The sequence below is a fragment of the Aquarana catesbeiana genome, linkage group LG12, assembly GCF_042186555.1.
Source record: "Aquarana catesbeiana isolate 2022-GZ linkage group LG12, ASM4218655v1, whole genome shotgun sequence".
Taxonomy (NCBI): Eukaryota; Metazoa; Chordata; class Amphibia; order Anura; family Ranidae; genus Aquarana; species Aquarana catesbeiana.
In genome coordinates this window covers 58,194,948-58,222,382 of record NC_133335.1, presented here as the reverse complement: position 1 = coordinate 58,222,382, position 27,435 = coordinate 58,194,948, and the positions used below count along the sequence as shown (strand labels likewise).

At 43.1% G+C, this 27,435-nt stretch overlaps 2 protein-coding genes across 5 annotated transcripts in view; both read left to right on the top strand.

The window, feature by feature from the left end:
* The window catches only part of LOC141114274 (NXPE family member 1-like), a 236,313-nt gene that overhangs the window by 149,743 nt on the left and 59,135 nt on the right, over positions 1-27,435 (top strand). The window contains exon 1 of one of the 4 annotated variants that reach the window (XM_073607864.1): positions 1,149-1,261. The exons of the other annotated variants lie outside the window; for them this stretch is intronic. The gene's annotated coding sequence lies outside the window, so the exon portion shown is untranslated. Of the gene's footprint in view, positions 1-1,148; positions 1,262-27,435 lie in introns of those variants that run through there. 4 annotated transcript variants of the gene reach the window in all.
* LOC141114275 (NXPE family member 1-like) lies at positions 349-26,264 on the top strand. The gene is made up of 5 exons (XM_073607867.1): positions 349-1,261; positions 1,353-2,074; positions 16,081-16,142; positions 17,487-17,705; positions 25,032-26,264. The coding sequence occupies exons 1-5, from the start codon at positions 1,121-1,123 to the stop codon at positions 25,565-25,567; spliced, it is 1,680 nt and encodes a 559-aa protein (XP_073463968.1). The 5' UTR covers positions 349-1,120; the 3' UTR covers positions 25,568-26,264.

Below are 27,435 nucleotides of genomic sequence, written 5' to 3'. Positions count from 1 at the left end.
CCATCAGATTACATACAGTGAGAATCTCCTGTTTACTTGGCGGCCTCTGTAATAGGAAGTCCCCTCTCCTGGGCCACCATTGGACCACTGTTCTGTCTATCATAGAAGATTCTCACTGTATGTAATCTGTCAGCACTCGTCCCGCCCCGCTCCCTATCCCCTCTAAACTGCAGAAGGGCATCAATCAGGCTGCAGTGATGGCAATGGTGAGGCTGCTGCAGTGATGGCAATGGTGAGGCTGCTGCATTGAAGGCAATGGTGAGGCTGCTGCATTGAAGGCAATGGTAAGGCTGCTGCATTGAAGGCAATGGTGAGGCTGCTGCATTGATGGCACTTGGGAGGCTGCAGATGGGCACTGACCCAAAGTTCCTTATTTAAAATTAAAGTTTTTTTCCTGAAACTTCCTTCTTAAAATGAATGTGCGTGTTATACGCTGATAAATACGGTACTCACTTTTGTCAGATACTGTATGCTCAATTTGCCACTGTTTCATCTTTCCCCTACCGTTTTGTAGCACAGAAGAAGAGGGGAAGAACCTGAAATATGTTGGCTGCATATTCAAACACGTATTGTTTACCAATAAAGATGAATTCATAAATGAAACTTCTTTGATACTTTAGATTCAAGGCACTCCCTTCTCCTTTGTTTTGCCCCTATAGTGTGATATATTAGGGACTACCCCTCCCCTCTCCCTTTTACAGTAATTTAGCACAACTTTTAAATATCACATAGTGTTCCTACCATAAGGTCTACCAGCTAAAGGCAAAGATCAGTGGCACAACTTTGAGTACATAGGGTCAGATTTGAGGAAGGTCTGGAATAAATCAAGGTCAGTCTTATAAGTTCTAAAGGCTGAAAGTATAAGATGGTTAAAATGTGCATTTGGATTAGCATAGCTCAGGTAGGATCCTGTGACCATCAACCTATGGATTAACCTCACAATATAAACAGAAACACATGGTATGCCCATGCTTACTTGCTTATTAGGCAAAACTATAAAGCACAAAAGAGCACAATGGTATATTAACCACCACAAGGCAACGAGCATGAAAACTACTTTGGGCTGCCCATTGTATTTAGATCTTCCTTTAATTTATACTATAGATCGTGGATCACATTTATGACTGATTTCACCTCACTTCTGTTTCAGGAGACCAATAAAATGTTCAAATCAACCAGAAAAGGTTTTATGATCATTTTGTGTTGTACAGTTATCGTTATGGTGGTGTTTAGATACAGCGTTCACCTAAACTTCAGTCAGGTAGGTTCTTTGTTGTAGAACTCACACTTAAATTGTGTCTGTGGATAAGGTTAAGAGTGTAACAGTAGAAATGTTGACCATTTCCCATCAGCTTTTAGACTTTCACTTTCTCAGTGTAAAAAATCATCTGGCACTTGTCTCTGGAAATATTGCATACATTGCCACATCAATGAAGAACATAGCCATCGACCCACAAATAACCAGGATAATGACTGTGATAAACACTACAATCCCCCAAAAGGATACCATGCATTTTAAAGAAACCACCAGCGCACTGAATAGCATAGCAATAATATTCAACTATAAACCTAATTATTGTGTTGGAGACACCTTGATTGTTCAGGTTGAGATGTTCAATCATTTGGGGAAAAGGAAGACATATGGAGGAGATTTCTTACTGGCCCGGATCTTTTCACCAAAGCTTGGAGCTGGAGCTTCTGGAAGAATTGAGGACTTCAATAATGGAACTTACAATATTTATTTTACATTGTTTTGGGAAGGACGAGTACAAATATCTATTCTCCTAATGCATCCCAGTGAAGGGGTAGCTCTGCTGTGGAAAGGGAGGAACCTGGGATACAATTATATTGGCTACACAGGATTATTTATTCATAAAAACCAGGAGGTACATACAGAATGTGGATTTTACTTGAATTCCCAACAAGACGAATGTGAATATACAAATAGAAAATATAGAGAAGTTTTCCACTGTATCAAGTTACCTGCAATACCCTGTGAGGCTTTGATATCATTAAAAAGTTGGCACAGAGATTATACGTACCTCAGCAACGCGAACAAGACTTTATTATCCCTGTAAGTATTTCCTACGATTACTTTTTATTACTGGCATATGTTGCATTTTAGTTTAATGAGGCTCCAAATCTGTTGAGAGAAGATATTGCTAAATGTATTTCCATGTTTTGATAGGATGATCATTCATTAAAAGTAGAATTCTATTTTTTAGGTAAACCTGTTGCAAAACTTGGCAATTCAAACTGATCACATGGTAAAAAAAAATGCATAAGAAGGAGAAACTTTTAATTGAACCTGTGACCAGGCTAATGGCATTCAAATATTTACATAGTCCTACCAAGCAGTAAAACTTAAACTCACTAACCTTGGTAACCGCAGGCAAAGTACTCATTTCTCCTCAGCTCCCCCCTACTAATCCGCCTTTCCAAAGAACCTGCTTTGCATTAACTTTAGACGTTAGAAAGCTGTTAAAGCTGCAAAGGGTTGCCCAACTCAATATTGAACCCTACGGACTAATGCCCCGTACACACGGTCGGACTTTGTTCGGACATTCCGACAACAAAATCCTAGGATTTTTTCCGACGGATGTTGGCTCAAACTTGTCTTGCATACACACGGTCACACAAAGTTGTCGGAAAATCCGATCGTTTTAAACGCGGTGACGTAAAACATGTACGTCGGGACTATAAACGGGGCAGTGGCCAATAGCTTTCATCTCTTTATTTATTCTGAGCATGCGTGGCACTTTGTGCGTCGGATTTGTGTACACACAATCGGAATTTTCGACAACGGATTTTGTTGTCGGAAAATTTTATCTCCTGCTCTCCAACTTTGTGTGTCGGAAAATCCGATGGAAAATGTCCGATGGAGCCCACACACGGACGGAATTTCCGACAACACGCTCCGATCGGACATTTTCCATCGGAAAATCCGACCGTGTGTACGGGGCATAAGACTGGGATGCCATTAAAGTTCATGTGTGTGTAAAGGCAGGTGCCCCAATACTTTTGCAATATAGTGTATAAACCTACCTTCTGTCCAAGGGATAATAGTCACTGGATAAAACCGATAGGGTGAATACACCAAGTACACAGACACACCAAAAACCCTGGAATATAAGGTGCTGGATCATTTCTGCTATTCATTCTTGATACTTGTATAGGAGAAGATTTATTTTGTTTAGGAAGTAAAAGCCATCAGTTGGCACGTACCTTGAGTAGAAACTGGTTTGGATTGAGGAGAGTGGCAAACACTTTATATACAAAAGCTGTGTGTTTTTGTTTTTTGTTTTTTTTTATATTGATATTTAGTTAAAGCCAACATGTTATGGAGTTTCAAAGGCTTCATTTTATCAAGGCTTGGCAAATGCTGAACAATAAGGCCTCATGCACACGGACGTTTTTACAGCTGCTTTTTTTAGCTTTTTTTCAGCTTAAAAAGGCCTGTCTGTTAGTCTATGGCTTCATGCCCACCTAGGCGTTTTTGAGCTGCCAATGGCATAGGTGTTTTTAAGCTGTAAAAAAAACCCGGGACCAGTGGGTTCTGAGAGACGTTTTTCAGCTGTAAAAACGCTCTAACGCTGATAAACGCTCAAAAACACTCAAACGTCATTCGGCAACGTTTTTTTACGTTTTTGGTCCATTGAAGAAAAAAATTTTGAAAAAAAAAAAACACTAAGACACGTTAACGCGGAAAAACGCTAAACGCTGTTGCAAAAACGTTGAAAAAAGTAAAAAAAAAAATTGCTGCAAAGATACTGGCGTTTTTCATAACGTTATTTCAACAGCCTGTGTACACAGCATGAGGCCTAAAACTTATGCTGGACTGATGTATTTGGAGTTGTCCCTGACAATGATTTAAAGTGGTTGTAAACCCTTTACAACGACTTTAAACTACAAGGAAGCCTATAATTAGGCTTGCCTGTAGCTGCACTGGATATTTCCTAAACCTGCACGGTTTAGGAGATATCCCTGTATTTGCATGTGCCGACATCATGCGGCACATGCGCACTTAAGCCAACTGAAGCAATGGCACGTACGTGCGCGCATGACGTCATTGCGGCTCCGACCAATCGCAGCGCCGGAGCTGTGATACCCGTAAGCAAGCCCCGGGCGACATGGCGGCCTGAGGGGGAAACGAGGACAGCTGCGGGGGCTTCGTTCTCGGGTAAGTAATTCATAGTGAGCTAGTATGCTATGCATACTAGCGCATTATGCCTTTATCTTGCAGGGTGTTTGTTTTTTTGTTTTTTTTTGTTTTTGTGTTTTTTATTTTTATGTTTTTTTGCAGGAGGGTTTACTTCCTCTTTTAAAGAGCAAATTAAAGGATCTGCTTCAGAAGCTGGTTCAGGCAATTCTTTTGGTTTGTTCTTTATAGTACAGAATGTTTAAGTATTCTTACAGGGTGATTATATCCCCACTTATGCCCTCGATCACAAGATCGGATTTTCCGACAACAAAACCATGTTTTTTTTTCCAAAGGATGTTGGCTCAAACTTGTCTTTCATACACACGGTCACACAGATGTTGGCCCAAAATTCCGAACGTGAGAATGCGGTGACGTACAACACATATGACGAGCCGAGAAAAGGGAAGTTCAATAACCAGTGCGGCTCCTTCTGCTTGAATCCAAGCATGCGTGGAATTTTGTGCGTCGGACTTGTGTACACACGCTCAGAATTTCTGACAACAAAGTGAAGTTCTCGGAAAGTTTGAGAACCAGCTCTCAAACATTTGTGCGGAAATTCTGACCGCAAATGTTCGATGGAGCATACCCACAGTCGGACTTTCCGACAACAAGCTCACATCAAACATTTCCCGTCGGAAAGTCCGACCGTGGGTATGCTCCATCGAACATTTGCTGTTGGAATTTCCGCACACAAATGTTTGAGAGCTGTTTCTCAAATTTTTCGTCAACTTCACTTTGCTGTCGGAAATTTCCGAGCGTATGTACACAAGTCCTGCTCCAGGATTCATGCAAAAATTGGGATAACGCCTCGTTTTATATTTGTTACATGTTCCCATTCACATAGCATAACTTTAACCTCTTCATGTCTAAGGGTAAAACAAATTTAAATGCGTAAGTACAATTTTGCAACTTTGACATGTGTTAGTAAAATTGTACATATCATCACAACTACTGTGTGCATCCAGGTGGATTATACCTTGGTTTTTTTTTTTTTTCAATTTAGCTGTATATTTCTTGTTACTGTCATAACCTACCACCAAAGAAAAACCCAAAATAAATTCTATACCAGAGTCTCCCACACTAACATGCAAATTGTGAACAAAATTCAGTAAATAAAATGATTGCTGCAGCTGTTGTGATGTGTTCCCACACCAAAAAAAATGCAATAAAAATAAATAAAACTCGGTGCAATCAAACAAAACTAAACCATATACATAGCATATAAATCTTTCAAATGCATGAATAATAGATCCTTGTGACTAAAAAAAAATATTATCTGAATATTTTCTATCCCAGAAAATAAATTGCCAAGTCCAAAATGCAGTGTAGCATCAAATGATAATGAAAAGTGAAAAAAAGCATATAAAAGTATTGGGACGCCTGCTTTTACACGCACATAAACTTTAATGGCATCCCAGTCTTAGGCCATAGGGTTCAATATTGAGTTGGCCCACCCTTTGCAGATATAACAGCTTCAACTCTTCTGGGAATGCTGTCCACAAGGTTTAGGAGTGTGTCTATGGGAATGTTTGACCATTCTTCTAGAAGCGCATTTGTGAGGTCAGGCACTGATGTTGGACGAGAAGGCCTGGCTCGCAGTCATTATTATAATTTACCCAAAGGTGTTCTATCAGGTTGAGGATAGGACTCTGTGCAGGCCAGTCAAGTTCCTCCACCCCAAACTCGCTCATCCACACTATATTGCCAAAAGTATTGGGCCACCCCCTCCAAATTATTTGGAGTGGGGATTATGGTTTGAGGTTGTTTTTCAGGAGTTGGACTTGGTTCCAGTAAAGGTAACTCTTAAGGCGTCAGCATACCAACAGATTTTAGACAATTTCATGCTTTTGGTATGCTGGGTGAATGGGAACACATAACATATAGTGGGGGCTTCTCAAATTTGGCTGTAAGTGGAAATGCACTTTAAATTTACAGGTCTATAGTTACTTGGTGAATATAGTGACTATTTTTTACATACAGTATTAGCACCATGTTGTTTTTTTAACTGATTGTTACCAAGCCAATCATTCAATGACCTAAAATAACTGAGCCAAACTCTTTAGAGACTCAAGGGTGTAAGTGATATGGTATCAATTTTGATCCATTTAAATGCTTTTGGGTCCTGTTTTTTGACAGGGATGACTCCCCCCAGCCCCCCCCCCCCCCCCCATACTACACCCCCCAAGACTACACAAACCAGCACTTGAAGCATGAGCTGCAAGCCCTGATCAAATGTTAGACCAGCTTCTGTTGAAATGGACCGACCCGATTTTGGGACGTGTATACCAGGCTTTATTTTGTACAACGCACTAATTTTGTACGCACGTACAATGCCTTGAAAAAGTATTCACACCCCTAGAAATTTTCCACATTTTGTCATGTTACAACCAAAAACGTAAATGTATTTTATTGGAATTTTATGTGATAGACCAACACAAAGTGGCACATAATTGTGAAATGGAAGGAAAATAAATGTTTTTTTTTTTAAATATCTAAAAAGTGTGGTGTGCATTTGTATTCAGCCCCCTTCAGAAGTCGCCTAATTAGTAAATGGAGTGTGTAAATTAATCTCATTATAAATACAGCTGTTCTGTGAAGCCCTCAGAGGTTTGTCAGAGAACCTTTAGCCCCGGTTCACACAGGGGCGGCACGACTTGCAGGTCGCCTCAGCGAGGCGACCTGCACACGACTTCCACGGGGACTTGCAAAACGACTTCTGTATAGAAGTCTATGCAAGTCGCCCCCAAAGTAGGACAGGAACCTTTTTCTAAGTCGGAGCGACTTGCATCGCTCCTATTAGAACGGTTCCATTTTACAGAACGGGAGGCGACTTGTCAGGCAACCTAGCCGCCTGACAAGTCGCCTCCCGTTCTGTACAATGGAACCGTTCTAATAGGAGCGACGCAAGTCGCTCTGACTTAGAAAAAGGTTCCTGTACTACTTTGGGGGCGACTTGCATAGACTTCTATACAGACGTCGTTTTGCAAGTCGCCGTGGAAGTCGTGTGCAGGTCGCCTCGCTGAGGCGACCTGCAAGTCGTGCCGCCCCTGTGTGAACCGGCACTTAGTGAACAAACGGCATCATGAAGGCCAAGGAACACACCAGACAGGTTAGGGATTATTATTATTATTATTATTATTATTATTAATAATAATAATTTTATTATTATTATTCAGGATTTATATAGTGCCATATAGTTATAATACAATAAAATACAAGAGTATTAAGAGGTCCCTGCTCAGAAGAGCTTACAATCTAATAGGGTGGGGCAGGTGGTACAAAAGGTTGGAACTGTGGGGAATGAGCTGATGGAAGTGGTAGATTAAAGTTGAGGAGAAGTTTAAAGCGGGGTTAGACAGATATAAAGAAAGTAGCCGCACTTAGGAAAAATAAGAAATTAAGATAAAGTAATAGGAATTGGGTAGCTGCCTCCCCTAATAGGGCTCCCCTAAGAAGAGCTCCAGACAATCAGAAATAAACTACAATTAGGGGTGTGTGGCGCTTACCCATACATAAATGAAAAAGGTGCTGTGTGGAAGGTATACGGGGGGCTGGCTCTAAATGTGCATTAGCCAGCAACCTGGATAGTGTGCCCAATATTTATTGTAAAGGGCAGCGGTAGTGAGAATAGTGATGCACCTAATCTAAAGATCATGTGAGTGTTAAGAAAAAAAAGTGAGAAATTGTATGGTCCTAAATCACAAAACCAAAAATCTGCCCTAAAAGTGCATGTACTACGTGCATCCAGATGCATAAATACAAATAATTATTTAAGTATCCCAAGGGTATTAATTGCAAATATAATTTGCTAAGTGCATGTATTGCATAAATATCACAGGTGTTTATAGAAAAAAATAAATATTATGTGTGTGTGTGTATATATGTGTATATATGTGTATATATGTATATATATATATATGTGTGTGTGTGTGTGTATTTATTTTTTTCTATAAACACCTGTGGTCACTTATATTTCTTAGTGTGCCTAGCACACTTTATGCACATCTCTTAATGTGTTGAGACTTTAGGTCTTTACTTTCCATTGGTGATATTTATGCAATACATGCACTTAGCAAATTATATTTGCAATCGCTATTCTCACTACCGCTGTCCTTTACAATAAATATCGGGCACACTATCCAGGTTGCTGGCTAATGCACATATAGAGCCAGCCCCCAGTATACCTTCCACACAGCCCCTTTTTCATTTATGTATGGGTAAGCGCCACACACCACTAATTGTAGTTTATTTCTTTTAAAGCAGGGTTAGGGTATGAAAAAATATCCCAAGCTTTGAACATCTCACGGAGCACTGTCACTGTCAATCTATCATCCGAAAATGGAAATGGTATGGTACAACTACAAACCTACCAAGACATGGCCATCCACCTAAACTGACAGGCCGGGCAAGGAGAGCATTAATCAGAAGCAGCCAAGAGGTCCATGGTAACTCTGGAGGAGCTGCAGAGATCCACAGCTCAGGTGGGATCAGGCCCGGATTTACTCCCTTTGCCGCCACAAGGCCGGGTCCTTCAATGCTGCCCCCCCCCCCCCCCCCACACACACACACACACACACACACACACACACACACCCCACGTCCTTTATCGATGACTGCTACAATAGATCAATTAAAAACATATCTCCATAAACGAGAACACTGAAAATAACTGGCTTTAATTGTACAGACTAAAAATACTTCAGGGTAAGCGCGCGAGGGGTAAGGATTTTTCGCAGGCAATTTTTCAAGGCAACGGCTGGTGTTAGCGCTTCAGTCATCCCCGGCACCATGGTTGGTATGGTGTCAGGATGATTGAAACACATTATTTCTATCATTACATTGTAATATAAACTGAAATAGTTCAACTCGCCATAATGCAGAATCATTGGGAGCCCTGAGCGTGTCACTTGCCACCATCTCTTGTCACTTGCTGCTATGCCTGCCACCAGATGGGGATGTCACTTGCCACTATGCCTGCCACCAGATGGGGATGTCACTTGCCACTATGCTTGCCACCAGATGGGGATATCACTTGCCACGCTGCCTGCCACCAGATGCGGATATCACTTGCCATGCTGCCTGCCACCAGATGGGGATGTCACTTGCCACTATGCCTGCCACCAGATGAAGATGTCACTTGCCACGCTGCCTGCCACCAGATGGGGATGTCACTTGCCACGCTGCCTGCCACCAGATGGGGATGTCACTTGCCACGCTGCCTGCCACCAGATGGGGATGTCACTTGCCACGCTGCCTGCCACCAGATGGGGATGTCACTTGCCACGCTGCCTGCCACCAGATGGGGATGTCACTTGCCACGCTGCCTGCCACCAGATGGGGATGTCACTTGCCACGCTGCCTGCCACCAGATGGGGATGTCACTTGCCACGCTGCCTGCCACCAGATGGGGATGTCACTTGCCACCATGCCTGCCACCAGATGGGGATGTCACTTGCCATGCTGCCTGCCATCAGAAGGAGGAGGGCGGAACAGCGGTGCGGGCAATGAGATGTCATCTCTCTCCCCCGCCGCCGCACCGCTGACATTACTACCTACACTCAATTTTTTTAAAAATGGCGCCGGGCGGCGCAATCACGCTACTGCGCATGCACCGCCCGGCCAAGCGCTTACGAGCTTTCCCGAGCCCAGCCGGCTTCGGAACGGCGCATGTGCAGTTGCGTGGTCGGCTCGCGGCCATCTTTTCTATGGGCACTGGTGCCCCTAATAGACTTTAATGTGCAGCACGAAAGGGGGGGCGGCCGCGAAGTCGCTGCAGGAGCGGCGCCGCCCCTACACCACTGCCGCTCCGAGGCCTGGCCTCGGTGGCCTTGTGGCAAATCCGGCCCTGGGTGGGAGAATCTGTCCACAGGACAACTATTAGATGTGCACGTCATAAATCTGGCCTTTATGGAAGAGTGGCAAGAAGAAAGCCATTGTTGAAAAAGTCATAAGAAGTCCCGTTTGCAGTTTGTGAGAAGCCATGTGGGGGACACAGCAAACATGTAGAAGAAGGTGCTCTGGTCAGATGAGACCAAAATTGAACTTTTTGGCCTAAAAGCAAAACGCTATGTGTGACAGAAAACACACACTGCACATCACCCTGAACACACCATCCCCATTGTGAAACATGATGGTGGCAGCATCATTTTGTGGGGATGCTTTTCTTCTGTAGGGATGTTGGTCAGCATTGATAGAAAGATGAATGGAGCCAAATACAGGGCAATCTTAGAAGAAAACCTGTTAGTCTGCAAAAGACTTGAGACTAGGGCAGAGGTTCACATTCCAGCAAGACAATGACTCTAAACATACAACCAGAGCTACAATGGAATGGTTTAGATCAAAGCATATTCATGTGTTCGAATGGCCCATATAAAGTCCAGACCTAAATACAATTGAGAATCTGTGGCAAGACTTGAAAATTGCTGTTCAGACGCTCTCTGTCCAATCTGACAAAGCTTGAGCTATTTAGCAAAAAAGAATGGGCAAAAATGTCACTCTCTAGATGTGCAAAGCTGGTAGATATACCCAAAAAGACTTGCAGCTGTAATTGCAGCGAAAGGTGGATCTATAAAGTATTGACTCAGGGGGGCTGAATACAAATGCAAACGTTTCAGCTATTTATTTGTAAAAAGATGTTAAACATTTTATCATTTTCCTTCCACTTCACAATTTATGTGCCACTTTGTGTTGGTCTATCACATAAAATCCCAATAAAATACATTTACATTTTTGGTTGTAACATGACAAAATGTGGAAAATTGCAAGGGGTATGAATACTTTTTCAAGACACCCTCTATATTTTCAAGTCTTCCTTTATATTGTAAAGTGCAGTGAAAACTGGTGCTGTATAATTCCTGTAAAAGAATCATCCCTCTTCCCGTCTCAGTGACAAGGAAGAGATGGAAAATCTGCTTTTCACTAATTTTCAATATAAACAGTATTTGCAAACCGTACCGATCCAAGCAGACTTAGGGCTTCACAACCAGTTGTATGTGCCCCAGCCAAAAGGGGCCCTTTTTCATCTTGCATAAACTTTATTGCATACTGAACAGTACATTACATGTAAACACAACCCAACAGACCCTGCTCCTCTTCCGCCAAAACACATTTCCTCCTATGTTGTTATTCTTATCTTCTAAAAGGACCTGAATTTGAAGAAAATAAAATCAAGTTGTTCCATAGTTCCAGCCAAAGGCTCACGCACACACTAAGGCTTAAGAGGGAAAAATACGTGACAAGAGGTTTCAGTCCCATATGAATGAAGTGTCCAATGAAGCCTCGTGAATTTGGTTACTTGAGTTTAGGGAAACCATAGCTTAAAGCTAAACTCTGGGCAAGAAGTTAAATACACAAAGTGTGCTGAACAAACTTTTTTTTTGTGCTTGGGATTTGACTCATCTGACACAGCAACCGTTTTTTGTGTTTACACAAAAGATGTTCCCCATTCCTCAATTGTTATATTCCCTCATAAAACAAAAACTCACAATATGAGATGCTCAAGACACATACGTTTACCTTAAAGGCCGGTTCACGCTGGTCCAACATGTGCTCCGACTTCCAGAGCACAAGTTGCATGACATGTCAAAATGAATGGTTCCCTATGAGAGCCGTCTTAACTGGTCCTACTTGTGTCGGTTTGACTTTGAAAATGCTTCCTGCACTACTTTGGTCTGACTTGGGCATGATTTCCGCCCACTGATTTGAATGGAAGTCGGGATCATCTTAACTGATCTGACTTTTGGCATATGACTTGTGCTCTAAGGCTCTTAAAGGGGGACCCTTTGGTCTGGTATGGGTTTTGAGGGGAAACCCCACACCAAAAAAAAATAGTGTGCGATCCCCCCAAAATCCATACTATACACTTATCCAAGCAGTCAGCCCGGCAACCATATCAGGCCACATGTCCTCACCTTGTCCCCATGTTGATGGGGACAAGTGCCTCTTCCGCACAACCATGGCTGTGGGAGTCTGCAGGCAGGGGGCTTATTATCGGAATCTGGAAGACTTCTTTAACAAGGGGGCCCCCAGATCCCACCCCCCCCATGTGAAATGAGTATGGGGTAAGTTGTACCCCTACCAATTTACCCCCAAAAAGAAGCGTAGTGTTACAAAAAACTTTCTTCTTCTTCCTCTTTTTCTTCCTCTTTCTTCCTCTTTTTCTTCCTCTTTTTCTTCCTCTTTTTCTTCCTCTCTTTCTTCCTCTTTTTCTTCCTCTCTTTCTTCCTCTTTCTTCCTCTTTCTTCCTCTCTTTCTTCTGCCCCGTACACATGGTCGGACTTGGTTCGGACATTCCGACAACAAAATCCTAGGATTTTTTCTGACGGATGTTGGCTCAAACTTGTCTTGCATACACACGGTCACACAAAGTTGTCGGAAAATCCGATCGTTCTAAACGCGGTGACGTCGGGACTATAAACGGGGCAGTGGCCAATAGCTTTCATCTCTTTATTTATTCTGAGCATGCGTGGCACTTTGTCCATCGAATTTGTGTACACACGATCGGAATTTCCGACAACGGATTTTGTTGTCGGAAAATTTTATCTCCTGCTCTCCAACTTTGTGTGTCGGAAAATCCGATGGAAAATGTCCGATGGAGCCCACACACGGTCGGAATTTCCGACAACACGCTCCGATCGGACATTTTCCATCGGAAAATCCGACCGTGTGTACGGGGCATTACTCTTTCCTCCTCCATTTGTCCCTCATTTTGGTCTGATCTATATGGTTGTATATAAAATACACTTTTTATCTATCAAAAAGGGTTTCCCAGTGCTAAACCTTTCATCCAATATCTAAATTGCTGCATTTGTAAATTCCAAAAGCCAATATAAAGGAATAGTAGTGATAGAAAAAGCACTTTTGGGTTTAACCAATCCTTCTTTTTTTTTTTTTTTGTACAATTCTCCTTTTAAGGGGGCGTAACTGGGGGTGTTTCCCTTTGCCTACATAATTTTGATAATGGGTGTCCCTCATTCCTATCTCAAAAAGATGGGAGGTATGGAAATGTATAGCTTTGATTATGGAATGAGAGGTTACAAAGTAGAGAATATACAGCACATCACTGTGTGTTGAGGCTCGGTGGTATAGGGAGTATACAGTGTGCTATAGATGATGGGGTGCAGAATACGGAATGTACAGCATGGCATATGGATTAAGGCCCTAGGCAATATGGAATGTGCAGCATTGCATACGGAATTAGGCTTTGTGGCATAGGGAATGAGGGGTGTAGAATAGGAAATTACACCATCACATATGGAATTAAGGGTTGCAGAATAGGGAATGTAAAGCACTGCATACAGAATGAGGAGGTACAGAATAGAGAATGCACTGCATACAGAATGAGGAGGTACAGAATAGGGACTGTACAACATGGTATACAAAATAAGGCATTGCGCCAAAGGGATTGTATATCAGAGTGAGACAGCAGAGGGTAGTTACAAATCACCATTAAAATGGCTTACTTTTGCTCAGGCTAACCCATCCAGATCTCCATCAGCATATGTGGGCAGTCAGAACCCCAGGGATGAGCTAAGATGTGTCAGGTGGAAGGTTTGCTGTTCTGATAGTCTCACTGGTCAGAACCCCATCAGCACGAGTCCTGCACAGGATATGATGGGTCACTCAATCTTGCTTTCAATTGTAAACACAGATGCCAGCAGAAGAAATATCCACTACTTCCTTTCTTGGCCACCATCTGCAGGTCATCAGTCAGGGCCGCAGGAAGTGAGAAGTGGAAGACTTCTGCTGACTCCTGTGTTTTTACAAATGGCAATGGTAGTTGGGTAGCTGTCAAATCCTGTACGGTCCTGTAACGGTGGAAGCCTGGATAGGGTCAGATGACAGACAACCCCTTCATCTCCAACCCCCCGCTCTTGCACCAATTACCCTCCTGCCCCCCCAATTATCCTAAAACTAATTACGATCCCCAGCTTCATCAGTGTAAGCAGCATTGTAAAGTATCACCAATGATGCATCTTCAGTAGCGGCAGTATTATTGATTATATTCTACAATCAGAGAAGATATGCACTGTGTTGGGATCTACTGCTCATCCCCACCAGGCTACCCATTGTCTCCAGCATAGGGTATCTAGTGGCAAATGTATCAGCAGTACCTCAAAGTCAGGCTGGAATGCCTGCACTCTCCCCTCTCCTGCTTGGTGCCTGCTGGCTCTGACGCCCCTCACATTTTTTGTAAATCTTTTATATCTTTTCAAGTGACAACACTGAAGAAATGACACTTTGCTACAATGTAAAGTAGTGAGTGTACAGCTTGTATAACAGTGTAAATTTACCCTCCAAAATAACTCCGCACACAGCCAATAATGTCTAAACCGCTGGCAACAAAAGGGAGTACACCCCTAAGTGAACATGTCCAAATTGGGCCCAAGTGTCAATATTTTGTGTGGCCACCATTATTTTCCAGCACTGCCTTAACCCTTTTGGGCATGGAGTTCACCAGAACTTCACAGGTTGCCACTGGAGACCTCTTCCACTCCTCCATGACGACATCACAGAGCTGGTGGATTTTAGAGACCTTGTGCTCCTCCACCTTCCATTTGAGGATGCCCCACAGATGCTCAATAGGGTTTAGATCTGGAGACATGCTTGGTCAGTCCATCCTTTACCCTCAGCTTCTTTAGCAAGGCAGTGGTCATCTTGGAGGTGTGTTTGGGGTCGTTATGTTGGAATACTATCCTGCGGCCCAGTCCCCGAAGGGAGGTGATCATGCTGTGCTTAAGTATGTCACAGTACATGTTGGCATTCATGGTTCCCTCAATGAACTGTATCTCCCCAGTCCCGGCAGCACTCATGCAGCCCCAGACCATGACACTCCCACCACCATGCTTGACTGTAGGCAAGACACATTTGTCTTTTTGTACTCCTCACCTGGTTGCCAACACACACGCTTGACACCATCTGAACCAAATAAGTTTATCTTGGTCTCATAAGACCACAGGACATGGTTCCAGTAATCCATGTCCTTAGTCTGCTTGTCTTCAGCAAACTGTTTGCGGGCTTTCTTGTGCATCATCTTTAGAAGAGGCTTCCTTCTGGGATAACAGCCATGCAGACCAATTTGATGCAGTGTGCGGCGTATGGTCTGATCACTGACAGGCTGACCCCCCCCACCCCCCTCAACCCCTTCAACCTCTGCAGAAATGCTGGCAGCACTCTATTTCCCAAAGACAACCTCTGGATAAGATGCTGAACATGTGCACTCAACTTCTTTGGTCGACCATGGCGAGCCCTGTTCTGAGTGGAACCTGTCCTTTTAAACTGTCGTATGGTCTTGGCCACCGTGCTGCAGCTCAGTTTCAGGGTCTTGGCAAACTTTTTATAGCCTAGGCCATCTTTATGTAGAGCAACAATTCTTCTTTTTTTTCAGATCCTCAGTTCTCTGCCATGAGGTGCCATGTTGAAGTTGCAGTGACCAGTATGAGAGAGTGAGCGATAACTAACATCAAATTTTACATACCTGCTCCCCATTCACACTTGAGACCTTATAACATTAACGAGTCGCATGACACCGGGGAGGGAAAATGGCTAACTGGGCCCAATTTGGACATTTTCACTTAGGGGTTGTTGCCAGCAGTTTAGACATTAATGGCTGTGTTGTGTTTATTTTGAGGGGATAGCAAATTTACACTGTTATACAAGCTGTACACTCACTACTTTACACTGTAGCAAAGTGTCATGTCTTCAGTGTTGCCACATGAAAAGATATAATAAAATATTTACAAAAATGTGAGCGGTGTACTTTTTTTTTTTTTTTTTTTTTTTTTTTTTTTTGTGAGATACTGTATGCATACAATGAAAGCATATCAGCGCCATTGAAATAATAAGTGTATTTCTTATTTTTTCATTATTTGTAATTAAAGGTCAAACATTGGCATAGAAATTCCCAAAAGAGTTGGAAGTATCAATGTTTTAAAATGTGCAAGTAAGTCCTTTCATATTATTTGTATTCATTTATGTGTACCCTTTTTTTTTTTTTTTTTTTTTTTTATCAATTTTCTACTACTTCCCTTGCACATGATTGGGTAGTCAGAGTGAACACAGGCTCACCTTATTAACTAGGGTGAGCCTGTGTTTACTCTGAATACCCAATTATGTGAAAGGGAAGTAGTAGAAAATTGATTTTGTTAGCATATAATTGGTTGATTAAAGTCAACTTGGCTTCAGTTTAACCGATTGCCACCCGCGCTATTCCCGAAAGATGGCTACAGCGTGGACTTCCAATGCCCCCCTGCGGCTGGGGGGGGGGGGGATTAGAAAGAGGAGGAGGGAATTGGTGAGAGAGCTGAGGAGGGGGCATTAGTAAGAGGAAGGTGGAATTGGTGAGAAAGCTGGGGGGCATTGGTGAGAGCTGGGAGGCATTAAGAGGAGGGGTGCATTGGTAAGAGAGGTGGAGCGGCGACATTAGTAAGAGGAGGGGGAGCATTGCTGAGAGAGCTGGGGGGGGGGCATTGCTCTGAGAGCCTTAGGGGTTGCTGAGAAAGCTAGGGTGGGGGCATTGGTGAGACAGGGGGCATTTGTGAGAGAGAGCTGGATTTTGTTTAACACCCCTTAAGCTCCTCCCACCATTAAGACTGGCCACACCCACATTTTGCCGTTGCGCGTTCCACAGCTCACTTAATCCCTCATTTGTCCCTCATTCTGAAGTTCAAAAGTTAGGAGGTATAAGTAAGGGGAACTCTCACCAATGAGGAAACAGAGTACAATAAGAATCTGTCAGAGGCTCTAACGTTTTCCTACTCCAAGGGTCTCCAACCACAGCCCACGGGCCACATCGGACCTGCTGCAAGATTTTATCTTGCAGGAGGGCCAGTGACCTATCCCCAATGTGCACAAATTTAGGATTCAGGTCAGCAGAGGTTTCCTACAGTCTCTGATTCCATCTGAGGGGCTTCTATGAGGACCCTGATGTAAGAGAGGACCCAAATGCTGTGTAAGAGGCATTCAAATATGGACCCTGATATAATGAGAGACCCTGATGTAAGGGGGAACCAGATTTAAACAAAGTCATTTATTTATAAAACTGGATTTTTTTTTTCTTCGACCAGTGAATATTTGTAAAATATACAATGTGGTCTTCATACGGGAAAGTTTGGAGACCCCTGCTCTTCTCTATTCAAAACAACAAAAATGTAGTTGCAGTTCTACTATTATGTTTTGTTATAGATTCCCTTTTAAAATTCATAGTAATATTAATGTGTACTAAAAAAAAAGACAAAAATATATCTTTCTAAACCTAAAAAATGATGTTAACACAATTCTTTTTCAGAAACTCCTATGACTGTCACTTCAAAATGCCGAATTGGGACCTCTCTTCCCTTCCCTAGCGGTTATTTCCTGAACAACCAATGGTTCCCATCGCATTGCAATCTTTCTTCCTTTGAGCCCTTGTTAAACATAAATAAATGTTTGGCTGGCAAAATGATATATTTGATGGGCGATTCAACAATGCGCCAATGGATAGAATTCTTCTCAAAAGTCCTAACGAGTAAGTGCTTGTTCTGTTGGAGAATTCGAAAGTATAACTCCACGGAACATATGACTTAAATAGTGAGCTTCTAATGGTCTTTAGGAGGCATATTACAGAGAACTGGGACACAGGTATTTTAGGGAGTTGTAACACATGCATTAAAATGCAACAGAGTAAATGGACCCTGAGACTGCAATGGTCTGAATGGAGGTTTTCTGGCCTGCACATTTACATGCCTCAAATTGTATTCCCAGAGCACCAGCATACTGAGCTCTCTCCAGGCTCACCTACCCTCTGCCTATCCATTATAATGCATGTGCTTCCACTGTGGAGACCCTCAAAATTTAGAGTTAGGATTACAGAAAATACTAGTAGCTTACGCATGTATTTGCAAATGTGTGCAAACTAAACCCCTGTTTTTAACACATTCTGTTAGACAGAAATATTTGGTTGGTTGCAGGCTGGTCGGTAAGTTGAGCTCATTGCTGCAAAGGACCGTTATAGGGTGAGGTTAAAAAATTGCGCATAAAGTTTCAATGAGCTGCCAACATAGCACTAGACCTATAGTGTAATCGGAAAATAAAACAATGTGGTGCTCCATTAAGTGAACACTGACAAATATACAAAGATGAACTAAAAGTCTAATGGGTGAATAAAATTGTGCTAAATGAACAATGATGAAAAATAAATATTCCAAAATTGACCATAAATTAAACAAAAAGAGTGAAAAAAATCAAGTCTTGTGCATGGAAAAGTTTTTACACTTCTCACGGTGATGTTAGACTTCATCATGTGAGTGCAGACAGAAAGTAAGGTTGGCACGCTTACAAGAAATGGTGGACTCATATTCTGTATGGCATAGGAGTCAATCAGGCATTCATGTGGGAACACCTCAACGGAACTCAGCAGATGGAGTCAGTGATCAGAAGTTACGCCCCATCCGGTAGTAGAAGAGAGGTTCCAACATCAGTGAACCTTTAAACACACAGGGGCTGGTTGTCAGTCACAGGTCCACCAATCCCCGTCCTGACAACCCACACACCAGCCCAGCACCGCTCCCTTTACTGATTCGGTCGACAGCTCTGACGTCACCAGTATGGGCCATTCACTGCGTTTTTTACTAGTAATGGTGGCGATCAGCGACTTATAGTGTCTCCTGAATGATCAACGAGTCCATGTGGACATCGCATCCACTGATTGGCTCCCGCTGTATCCAATCACAGCGGTAGCGGGTTGCCGGCGGCTCGCATGCGCATCCCAGACCTGGAAGTTCAGAATCACAAACTGGTACGAGCAACTGCCCTGCTGCAGTAAATGTATGTGGGGCGGTCGGCATCTAGGATATGCATTTTAAAAACTAGTAAAACTACCTACATTTGTCATATCATCAGCCTACAGTTTGTCATCCCTTGCATCGCAGCACTCAGATTGGAAGGGGAGGGGGTACCATGAGGAGCCAATCGGGCTCTGCTGCATGCACATGTGCTGACAGGAGGAGAGAGCAGCATGGGCAGAGTTAAAGTGTTACTAAACCCACAACAGTAAAATCAGTCTGAATATTCAGTAAACCTTGCTTGTTCTACTCACTGTGGAACCTAAGGGGTTAATTCTCTGCGTTGTGTAAAAAGGCTGTTGATCCTGTCTTCTCTGATCCTCCCTTTCTCCCACTGTCTCCAAGCCATCTGATAAGACAGAGCCTTTGGAGTCACTTTGCACATGCTCAGTTTGGTGTGTATTGCTAGAGAGGTTTTTTGTTTTTCTTGGGAGGGTGCATGTGATCAGCACAGGGCCATTCAGCACTGTCAAGACAGAGGGCCAGGGGTCCTGCAGAGGGTCATAGGACAGTCAGATTAGAATGAAAACTCCTCCTACAAGCTTTAACCAGACACTGATAGAAGTCACAAGACTGCTATATACTGCTGATGAGAGGATATTTAACAGTTTATATTTGATAAAATAATTGCATTTCAATGTTCTCTGGAAGACCAGATATAGTGAACGCAGGCTCCTGGGTTTAGTAACACTTTTTAAAGTGAAACTTCAGTCATTTTTTCAACTTTCCATCTATTAAATCTTCTGCCCTTGTTTTAACTTTGGATAGTTAAACATTTTTTTTTTCTGCCAGTAAATACCTTATACAGCCCACTTCATGTTTCTTGTCTGGTAATAAGCCTAGGCTTATGACATTGTCTCTGTCTCGTCATAAGAGGGCCAATGAGAGCTGCAGAGCTGGAGGTGTGCCTCTGTGTAAATCCAGAACGTGAACAGGCAGCAGCTTTAGATGCCCACAGTTAAAATGGATGCAGCCGCAGTCGGACACAGTGGAGGGAGATTTCTGCAGCATATTTGGCAAGTACAGAATCGCAGTATACAGGGGGGACGAAAAGTATTCAGACCCCCTTAAATTTTTCACTTTGTTATATTGCAGCCATTTGCTAAAATCATTTAAGTTCATTTTTTTTCCTCATTAATGTACGCACAGGACCCCATATTGATAGAAAAACACAGAATTGTTGACATTTTTGCAGATTTATTAACCTCCCTGACGGTAATCCCAAGTGTGGCTCGGGGTTAAAGTTCAGGCCCATTAGCGGTAACCCCGAGCCACACTCGGGATTACATCGCAGGATCCTGGTGCGGCGTTACTTACTTTGTCCCCAGGATCCTGTGATGTCCCCCGCTGTGTCTGCAGGCTCTGTCTCCTCCGAAGCATCTCCGTGCCAGGCTCTGTTCCCTGCGAGCGGCGTGTCGCACGGGGGCGGAGCCTGGCGGCAAATTCAAAAAAATTTACAAATCCTAACACATACAGTACTGTAATCTTACAGATTACAGTACTGTATGAAATTATTTCACATCCCTTTTGTCCCCAGTGCTTTGGCCCATGCCCTGCATGCAGTTTTATATGATATACTGTTCTTTCTGCCTGGAAACTGGAGATTGTCCATAGCAACCAAAAAGTGTCCCTTTATGTCAAAAGTGGCTTTAGATCAGCTAGAAAACAGCGATAGTAAATTAGAACACTTGCAGAATTGAGTGATAGTGAATCGTGGGGAAATGTATTATTATTATTATTATTATATTTTTTTTAATTATTTATATTTATTATATTATAATTTATGATTTTGTGTTTCAAACTTCATCATACCCGGGATATCTACTAGACTCTTGGTGGACAGATTTAAGTGTGTTATTGTTAAGAATTACAGGCCTACGATATAAAACGCCAAATTTCCATGCAAAATAATTGTACCGCTTTCAGCACCTAAAATCCAAAATAATCATACCGTCAGGGAGGTTAAAAAAGAAAAACCTGAAATATCACATGGTCCTAAGTATTCAGACCCTTTGCTCAGTATTTTAGTAGAAGCACCCTTTTGATCTAATACAGCCATAAGTCTTTTTGGGAAAGATGCAACAAGTTTTTCACACCTGGATTTGGGGATCCTCTGCCATTCCTCCTTGCAGATCCTCTCCAATTCTGTCAGGTTGGATGGTAAACGTTGGTGGACAGCCAATTTTAGGTCTCTCCAGAGATGCTCAATTGGGTTTAAGTCAGGGCTCTGGCTGGGCCATTCAAGAACAGTCACGGAGTTGTTGTGAAGCCACTCCTTCGTTATGTTAGCTGTGTGCTTAGGGTCATTGTCTTGTTGGAAGGTAAACCTTCGGCCCAGTCTGAGGTCCTGAGCACTCTGGAGAAGGTTTTCATCCAGGATATCCCTGTACTTGGCCGCATTCATCTTTCCGTCGATTGCAACCAGTCGTCCTGTCCCTGCAGCTGAAAAACACCCCCACAGCATGATGCTGCCACCACCATGCTTCACTGTTGGGACTGTATTGGACAGGTGATGAGCAATGCCTGGTTTTCTCCATACATGCCGCTTAGAATTAAGGCCAAAAAGTTCTATCTTGGTCTCATCAGACCAGAGAATCTTATTTCTCACCATCTTGGAGTCCTTCAGGTGTTTTTTGGCAAACTCCATGCAGGCTTTCATGTGTCTTGCACTGAGGAGAGGCTTCTGTCATGCCACTCTGCCATAAAGCCCCAACTGGTGGAGGGCTGCAGTGATGGTTGACTTTATACAACTCGCTCCTATCTCCCGACTGCATCTCTGGAGCTCAGCCACAGTGATCTTTGGGTTCTTCTTTACCTCTCTCACCAAGGCTCAGTTTGGTGGGACGGCCAGCTCTAGGAAGTGTTCTGTTCGTCCCAAACGTCTTCCATTTAAGGATTATGGAGGCCACTGTGCTCTTAGGAACCTTAAGTGCAGCAGAAATTTTTTTGTAACCTTGGCCAGATCTGTTTCTTGCCACAATTCTGTCTCTGAGCTCTTCAGGCAGTTCCTTTTTGACCTTATGATTCTCATTTGCTATGACATGCACTGTAAGCTGTAAGGGCTTATATAGACAGATGTGTGGCTTTCCTAATCAAGTCCAATCAGTATAATCAAACACAGCTGGACTCAAATGAAGGTGTAGAACCATCTCAAGGATGATCAGAAGAAATGGACAGCACCTGAGTTAAATATGAGTGTCACAGCAAAGGGTCTGAATACTTAGGACCATGTAATATTTCAGTTTTTCTTTTTTGATAAATGTGCAAAAATGTCAACAATTTTGTGTTTTTCTTGTCAAAATGGGGTGCTGTGTGTACATTAATGAGGAAAAAACTTAAATGATTTTAGCAAATGGCTGCAATATAACAAAGAGTGAAAAATGTAAGGGGGTCTGAATACTTTACGTCCCCACTGTATATAAAACATTCTGCAAAGTGGTTTGGAGGGAAGTTTCAGAATGGCAAAGATGGTTTTTATTACAAATTACGTGAGCAGACTGCAGTTCCTCTTTAAGTTAGATGTTAGGTTTGGCGTTTGATCACGGTAAGCATTAAGTGTAATGCCCCGTACACACAATCGGAATTTCCATCAGAAAAACCTTGGATGGTTTTTCCGACGGAATTCTGCTCAAGCTTGCCTTGCATACACACGGTCACACAAGTTCTCTGAACTTTCGACTGTCAAGAATGCAGTGACGTACAAAACTACGACAAGCCGAGAAAATGAAGTTTGATGCTTCCGAGCATGCGTCGAATTGTTTACAAGCATGCGTAGGAATTTTGCGCGTCAAAATTGCTACAGACGATCAGAATTTCCGATAGGAACTTTTTCCGATGGAAAAATAAAGAACCTGCTCTCAGGTTCTCACTTTTTCCGCCAGCAAAAGTCCGATGGAGCATACACACGGTCGGAATTTCCGACCAAAAGCTTGCATCTGACTTTTGCTGGCAGAATTTCCGATCGTGTGTACGGGGCATTAGTCGGGATGAAAATGTTAGGAGAAAAGGTGAGGGATAATTTTAGGTTTAAGGTTAAAGTGATACTAAGCACACACTGTTTAATTTACATTATCACTTCTATTTCTGTATGTAGATGATGGCACTGTAATGTTATTAGAAAAAACAAACCTCTAAGTACCTTTTTCCTAATCGCTATGTATCTGTCACATGTCCCAGCTCTTTCCCGGCCTGTCTGCAGGGAAACGTAAGCAGGAGGAGCTTCTAGTGCTCTGCTTTACAGAGTAAAAATAAAGAAATAATACATATGTAGCAGTACCCCCGCAGGGGCTGCTGGTAGATGTGGTCCGCCTCTCACCCTGCACAGCCATGCACACAAATCTTCAGACACTCAGTCGAGAAGCAGTCCCTGTTCTCTTTTTTTTTTTTTTAGTTTTATTTAGGAGATTGTAACTTGGGTGGGGATAGGGTAGATATGGGATGCCCAGTTGATTGTAAAAGCAATAAGGACTGAGAACTATATACACCTCCAGTATATACAACTTCCTCTCTTCTACCTCCAGCATGAACTTGGTTGTAGAACTACAACTCCCAGGACCAGCTATCACTGAATTGCAGGCTTGAGACTGGCTCAACCAGACCCAAAGCAGAAATGCCCTTTGCAGGCAGGGACCGCGAGCCCCTTTGGTGTAGCAAAATTGGTAGTCCTAGTGCTAGCTGTCCCACGTGGCTACTGATCCCAGTACCATCTTTTCAGGCTCTGCCAGCACTCCTGCCTGTGCCACCACAGTCATCTCCACTGGCTCTGCACCCATCCCAGACTGCTTGCACCCAGTCCTCTCAGGCGTGCCTCCCAGTCCTCCTGACTGTGTGTCGCTCACCAGCCTTCTTGGCTGCAACTTGTTTTTCCTCCTGGAGACTTGCTTGGCAGTGTTCTCCTGCTGTCCTCTCCTTGCTCCCGTGCCTCCTGTCCTCCGTTGGTTCTAGGAAGGTCCGTCTGCACCCGAGCCAGGCCCAAGGTCCCCCCCCAGGACTGAGGAGCTCCCTCAAAGGCCACCGACAGCCTTACACTCGATCTCCAGCTTCCACCCAAACAACTCCTCCCCAGCTGTGCTGACCCTGAGTATTTGAGGAGGCCTGCCCCCTGCCAATCCAAGTTGAGGATTGGGCAGGGCCCTCAATACTTCAGACAACTCCACCTTGCCTCTCCTCCTGTCTTTCCAGGAGGTTCCAGAATGTTCTTTAAATACATGGGAGATCTCAGTGATGCTGCCTGTGAGTGATCCAGCTCTCCCTGGATTTATGCCAACTCAAACAAAAACAAGCAGGCCTGGCTGCCAGCCAAGCCTGCATAAATTTGCCTTCCCTGACAAAAAAAAATCTCTCACACCTAGCACATGAGAGGGTGCTATGGATATTTGAAATCAAATCTTCTGGATTTCTGCCAGTCTCAGGCTGTGTCACACCCCTCCAGTCTATAGTCACATGGGCTGCTCAGATGTGATAGGGAGAAAATGCTCAGTATAGAAACTCACTGAAAACTGAGCATGTGTAGAGTTGCCACAAAAGCTGCAAATTCCTTAGCTGAATTGGGGACATGGACAGAAGGGAGAGATTGAGAGCAGCAGGAGCAACCAGTTTTTTTTGCAGAATACAGAAAGCGAATCCCATAGTGACTGAGCATGAACACCATGTAATACACCATTTACTGATAATTTTGTTATGATGTGGAATTAGTCTGGTCCCTGTGCCAAACATTACTGATTTTTAAAGTGCAATGTGCGATTTACAAAATGGTCAAAATAGCAAATTATGGGTTGATATTTTATATTGAATAAATGCAAGTTTATCCCAATTGAACTGCATTTTTTTTCAAGTTATTACTGTTCTTGTTGATGTTTAATACTGTGTACTTTTTTACTAAACAAAAAAAAAATGTTTGGAAGCTTGGAGTCTTCTACTTAATGATAATTCAAAAACTATATAATTTTGATGGATTTTTGACAAAGTCTGTTAAAAAAAACAAAAAAAATTGCCTTTTTAATATCTTTCAGATCTGAAATTTTTTGACACCCACAGACCTGGTTGGCATATGACCCATATGGCATACGACTTACAAAACAACATCTACATTCAGTGGAAGAAACATGGACATCCGTTTGTAGCTCCAAACTTCTACGGTGTCAGAGATCACTCCTACATCAGCAGTGAACTCGACCAGCTTGCTGGTGGCTCCTACACAATTGTTGTGATAGGTGTAGGACAACACTTCCGGCCCTTTCCCTTGCCCCTTTTCATCAAAAGACTTCTCAACATTAGACGTGCCATAGAGAACTTGTTTTTACGAAGTCCGGATACAAAGGTTATCATAAAGTCTGAGAATACCAGGGAGTTTGAGCAAGATGTTGAGCGATTCAGTAATTTCCATGGCTATATTCAGTACCTCTTATTAAAGGACATCTTTAGTGGACTTAATGTTGGGATAATAGACGCTTGGGACATGACCACAGCATTTGACTCTAGAAATCCCCATCCACCGGAGCCTGTTGTTAAGAGTCAGATCAACTTGTTTTTGTCTTATATCTGTTAAAGGAGAAATTTGGACTCAGTTAAAAAAAAATAAAAAATGACATACTCCCCTCTATGCTGCAGCATCAGTGTCACATTGCAGCTGTCCCATGCTACCTTTGAGCGATCAAATGATGAGCACACAGGTCTGCTTGCAGGTTCAACTGTCCACTCCTTTTCCAGAGCTCACTGGAATGCCAGGGTAAGGAGGAGGGCTCTGTTTCTCAGCTATGGGCTGAAAGGCAGGGCCAGTTGTCAAGCAGGCAGCTGGGTGGATCCTTGCAAGGTGATGGCATCTCTTAAAGGTTCAGGTTAGGGTTAAGCCTAGTACACATGGGGCAAATGTCAGGCAACATTGGCTAGTTCTTTAAAAAAACGTCTGACATTTGGCCCGTGTGTATGGCAGCCGGTCAGACAGAAGCCAGTCGAAGGGTCATGACCGAAAAAGGTCTGACGGTTGGCTTCCGATCAGCGCTCTCAGCCAATGACTGAGAGCAATGACCAGAGTGTTCTGGCGGGGGGCCGTCCCTCTGTCAGAACACAATAGAAAAGCAGGGGAGACCACTGTACTAACTTTAGATTGTTGGTACAGCAGCTCGGACCTGAGCTGTCAGTGTGTACTAGGCTTTAGGAAGTGAGATAAAGTTATATGGTACACATATAGGTGATAGATCAGATTAAGAGTTAAAGTGACACTAAACTCTGGTTTAAAAAAATATATATATATATATATATATATATATATATATATATATATATATATATATATATATATATATATATATATATATATATATATTTTCTCTATATCTATCGTATTTATCAGCGTATAACACGCACTTTTTTTCCCCTTAAAATCAGGGGAAAATAGTGGGTGCGTGTTATACGCCGATCCCCGCTAATTGTGATCTATCGGCGGCGATCGCCGCCCACATTCACATAGCGTGTCGTTTTAAATATGGCGCCGCGGAGTTTGGAGGGACTCGGCGGAGCTGAACGAGCGCCGCCGAGATACACATAGTCGAGTGTATTTGGCTGTTTCCGGCGCCGCTCACAGTCACACCCAGTCCCGCCATTGGACCTGTGTTATGTCCATCATTGGGCGGGACTGTGAGCGGCGCCGGAAAGAGCCGAATACAGTTGACTATGTGTATCTCGGTGGCGTTCGTTCAGCTCCGCCGAGTGCCTCTGAACTCCGCGGCGCCATATTTAAAACTACATGAAGCTATGTATACGTCGGCGGCGGCAAGCATGGACACTGGGGGCAAGGCTGCACTGACCACTGGGGCAAAGCTGCACTGACAAGGCTGCACTGGGGCAAAGCTGCACTGACAAGGCTGCACTGGGGCAAAGCTGCACTGACACTAAAAAGGCTGCAGTGACACTAACAAGGCTGCAGATGAACACTGATGAGGCTGCATTGATGGGCATTTTAATGTAAGTTTTTTTCCTTAAACATCCCTCCTAAAAGTTTTTTTCCTTTTTAAAATTCTCTCCTAAACTTGGTGTGTGTTATACGCCGGCGCATGTTATACACCGATAAATACTAATATATATATATATATATATATATAATATATTACACACATTTTTTTTTTTTTTTTTTGTACTATATTACCAAAAGTATTGGGATGACTACCTCCACACACACGAACTTTAATAGCATCCCAGTCTTAGTCCGTAGGGTTCAATATTCGGTTGGTCCACCCTGCAGCTATAACAGCTTCAACTATTCTAGGAAGGCTGTCCACAAGGTTTAGGAGTGTGTCTATGGGAATGTTTGACCATTTTTCCAGAAGTATATCTGTAAGGTCAGGCACTGTGGAAGGCCTGGCTCGCAGTCTCCACTCTAATTCATCTCAAAGATGTTCTATCGGGTTTAGGTCAGAA

What these genes read in the sequence shown, in the direction of transcription:
- LOC141114275 (XM_073607867.1), top strand. Translation starts at nt 1,121, where the DNA reads ATGACTGATTTCACCTCACTTCTGTTTCAGGAGACCAATAAAATGTTC. An exon ending in CAATGTTTTAAAATGTGCAA is followed by an intron (nt 16,143 to 17,486) that starts GTAAGTCCTTTC and finishes ATTCTTTTTCAG; the next exon opens with AAACTCCTATGACTGTCACT. An exon ending in CTTCTCAAAAGTCCTAACGA is followed by an intron (nt 17,706 to 25,031) that starts GTAAGTGCTTGT and finishes AATATCTTTCAG; the next exon opens with ATCTGAAATTTTTTGACACC.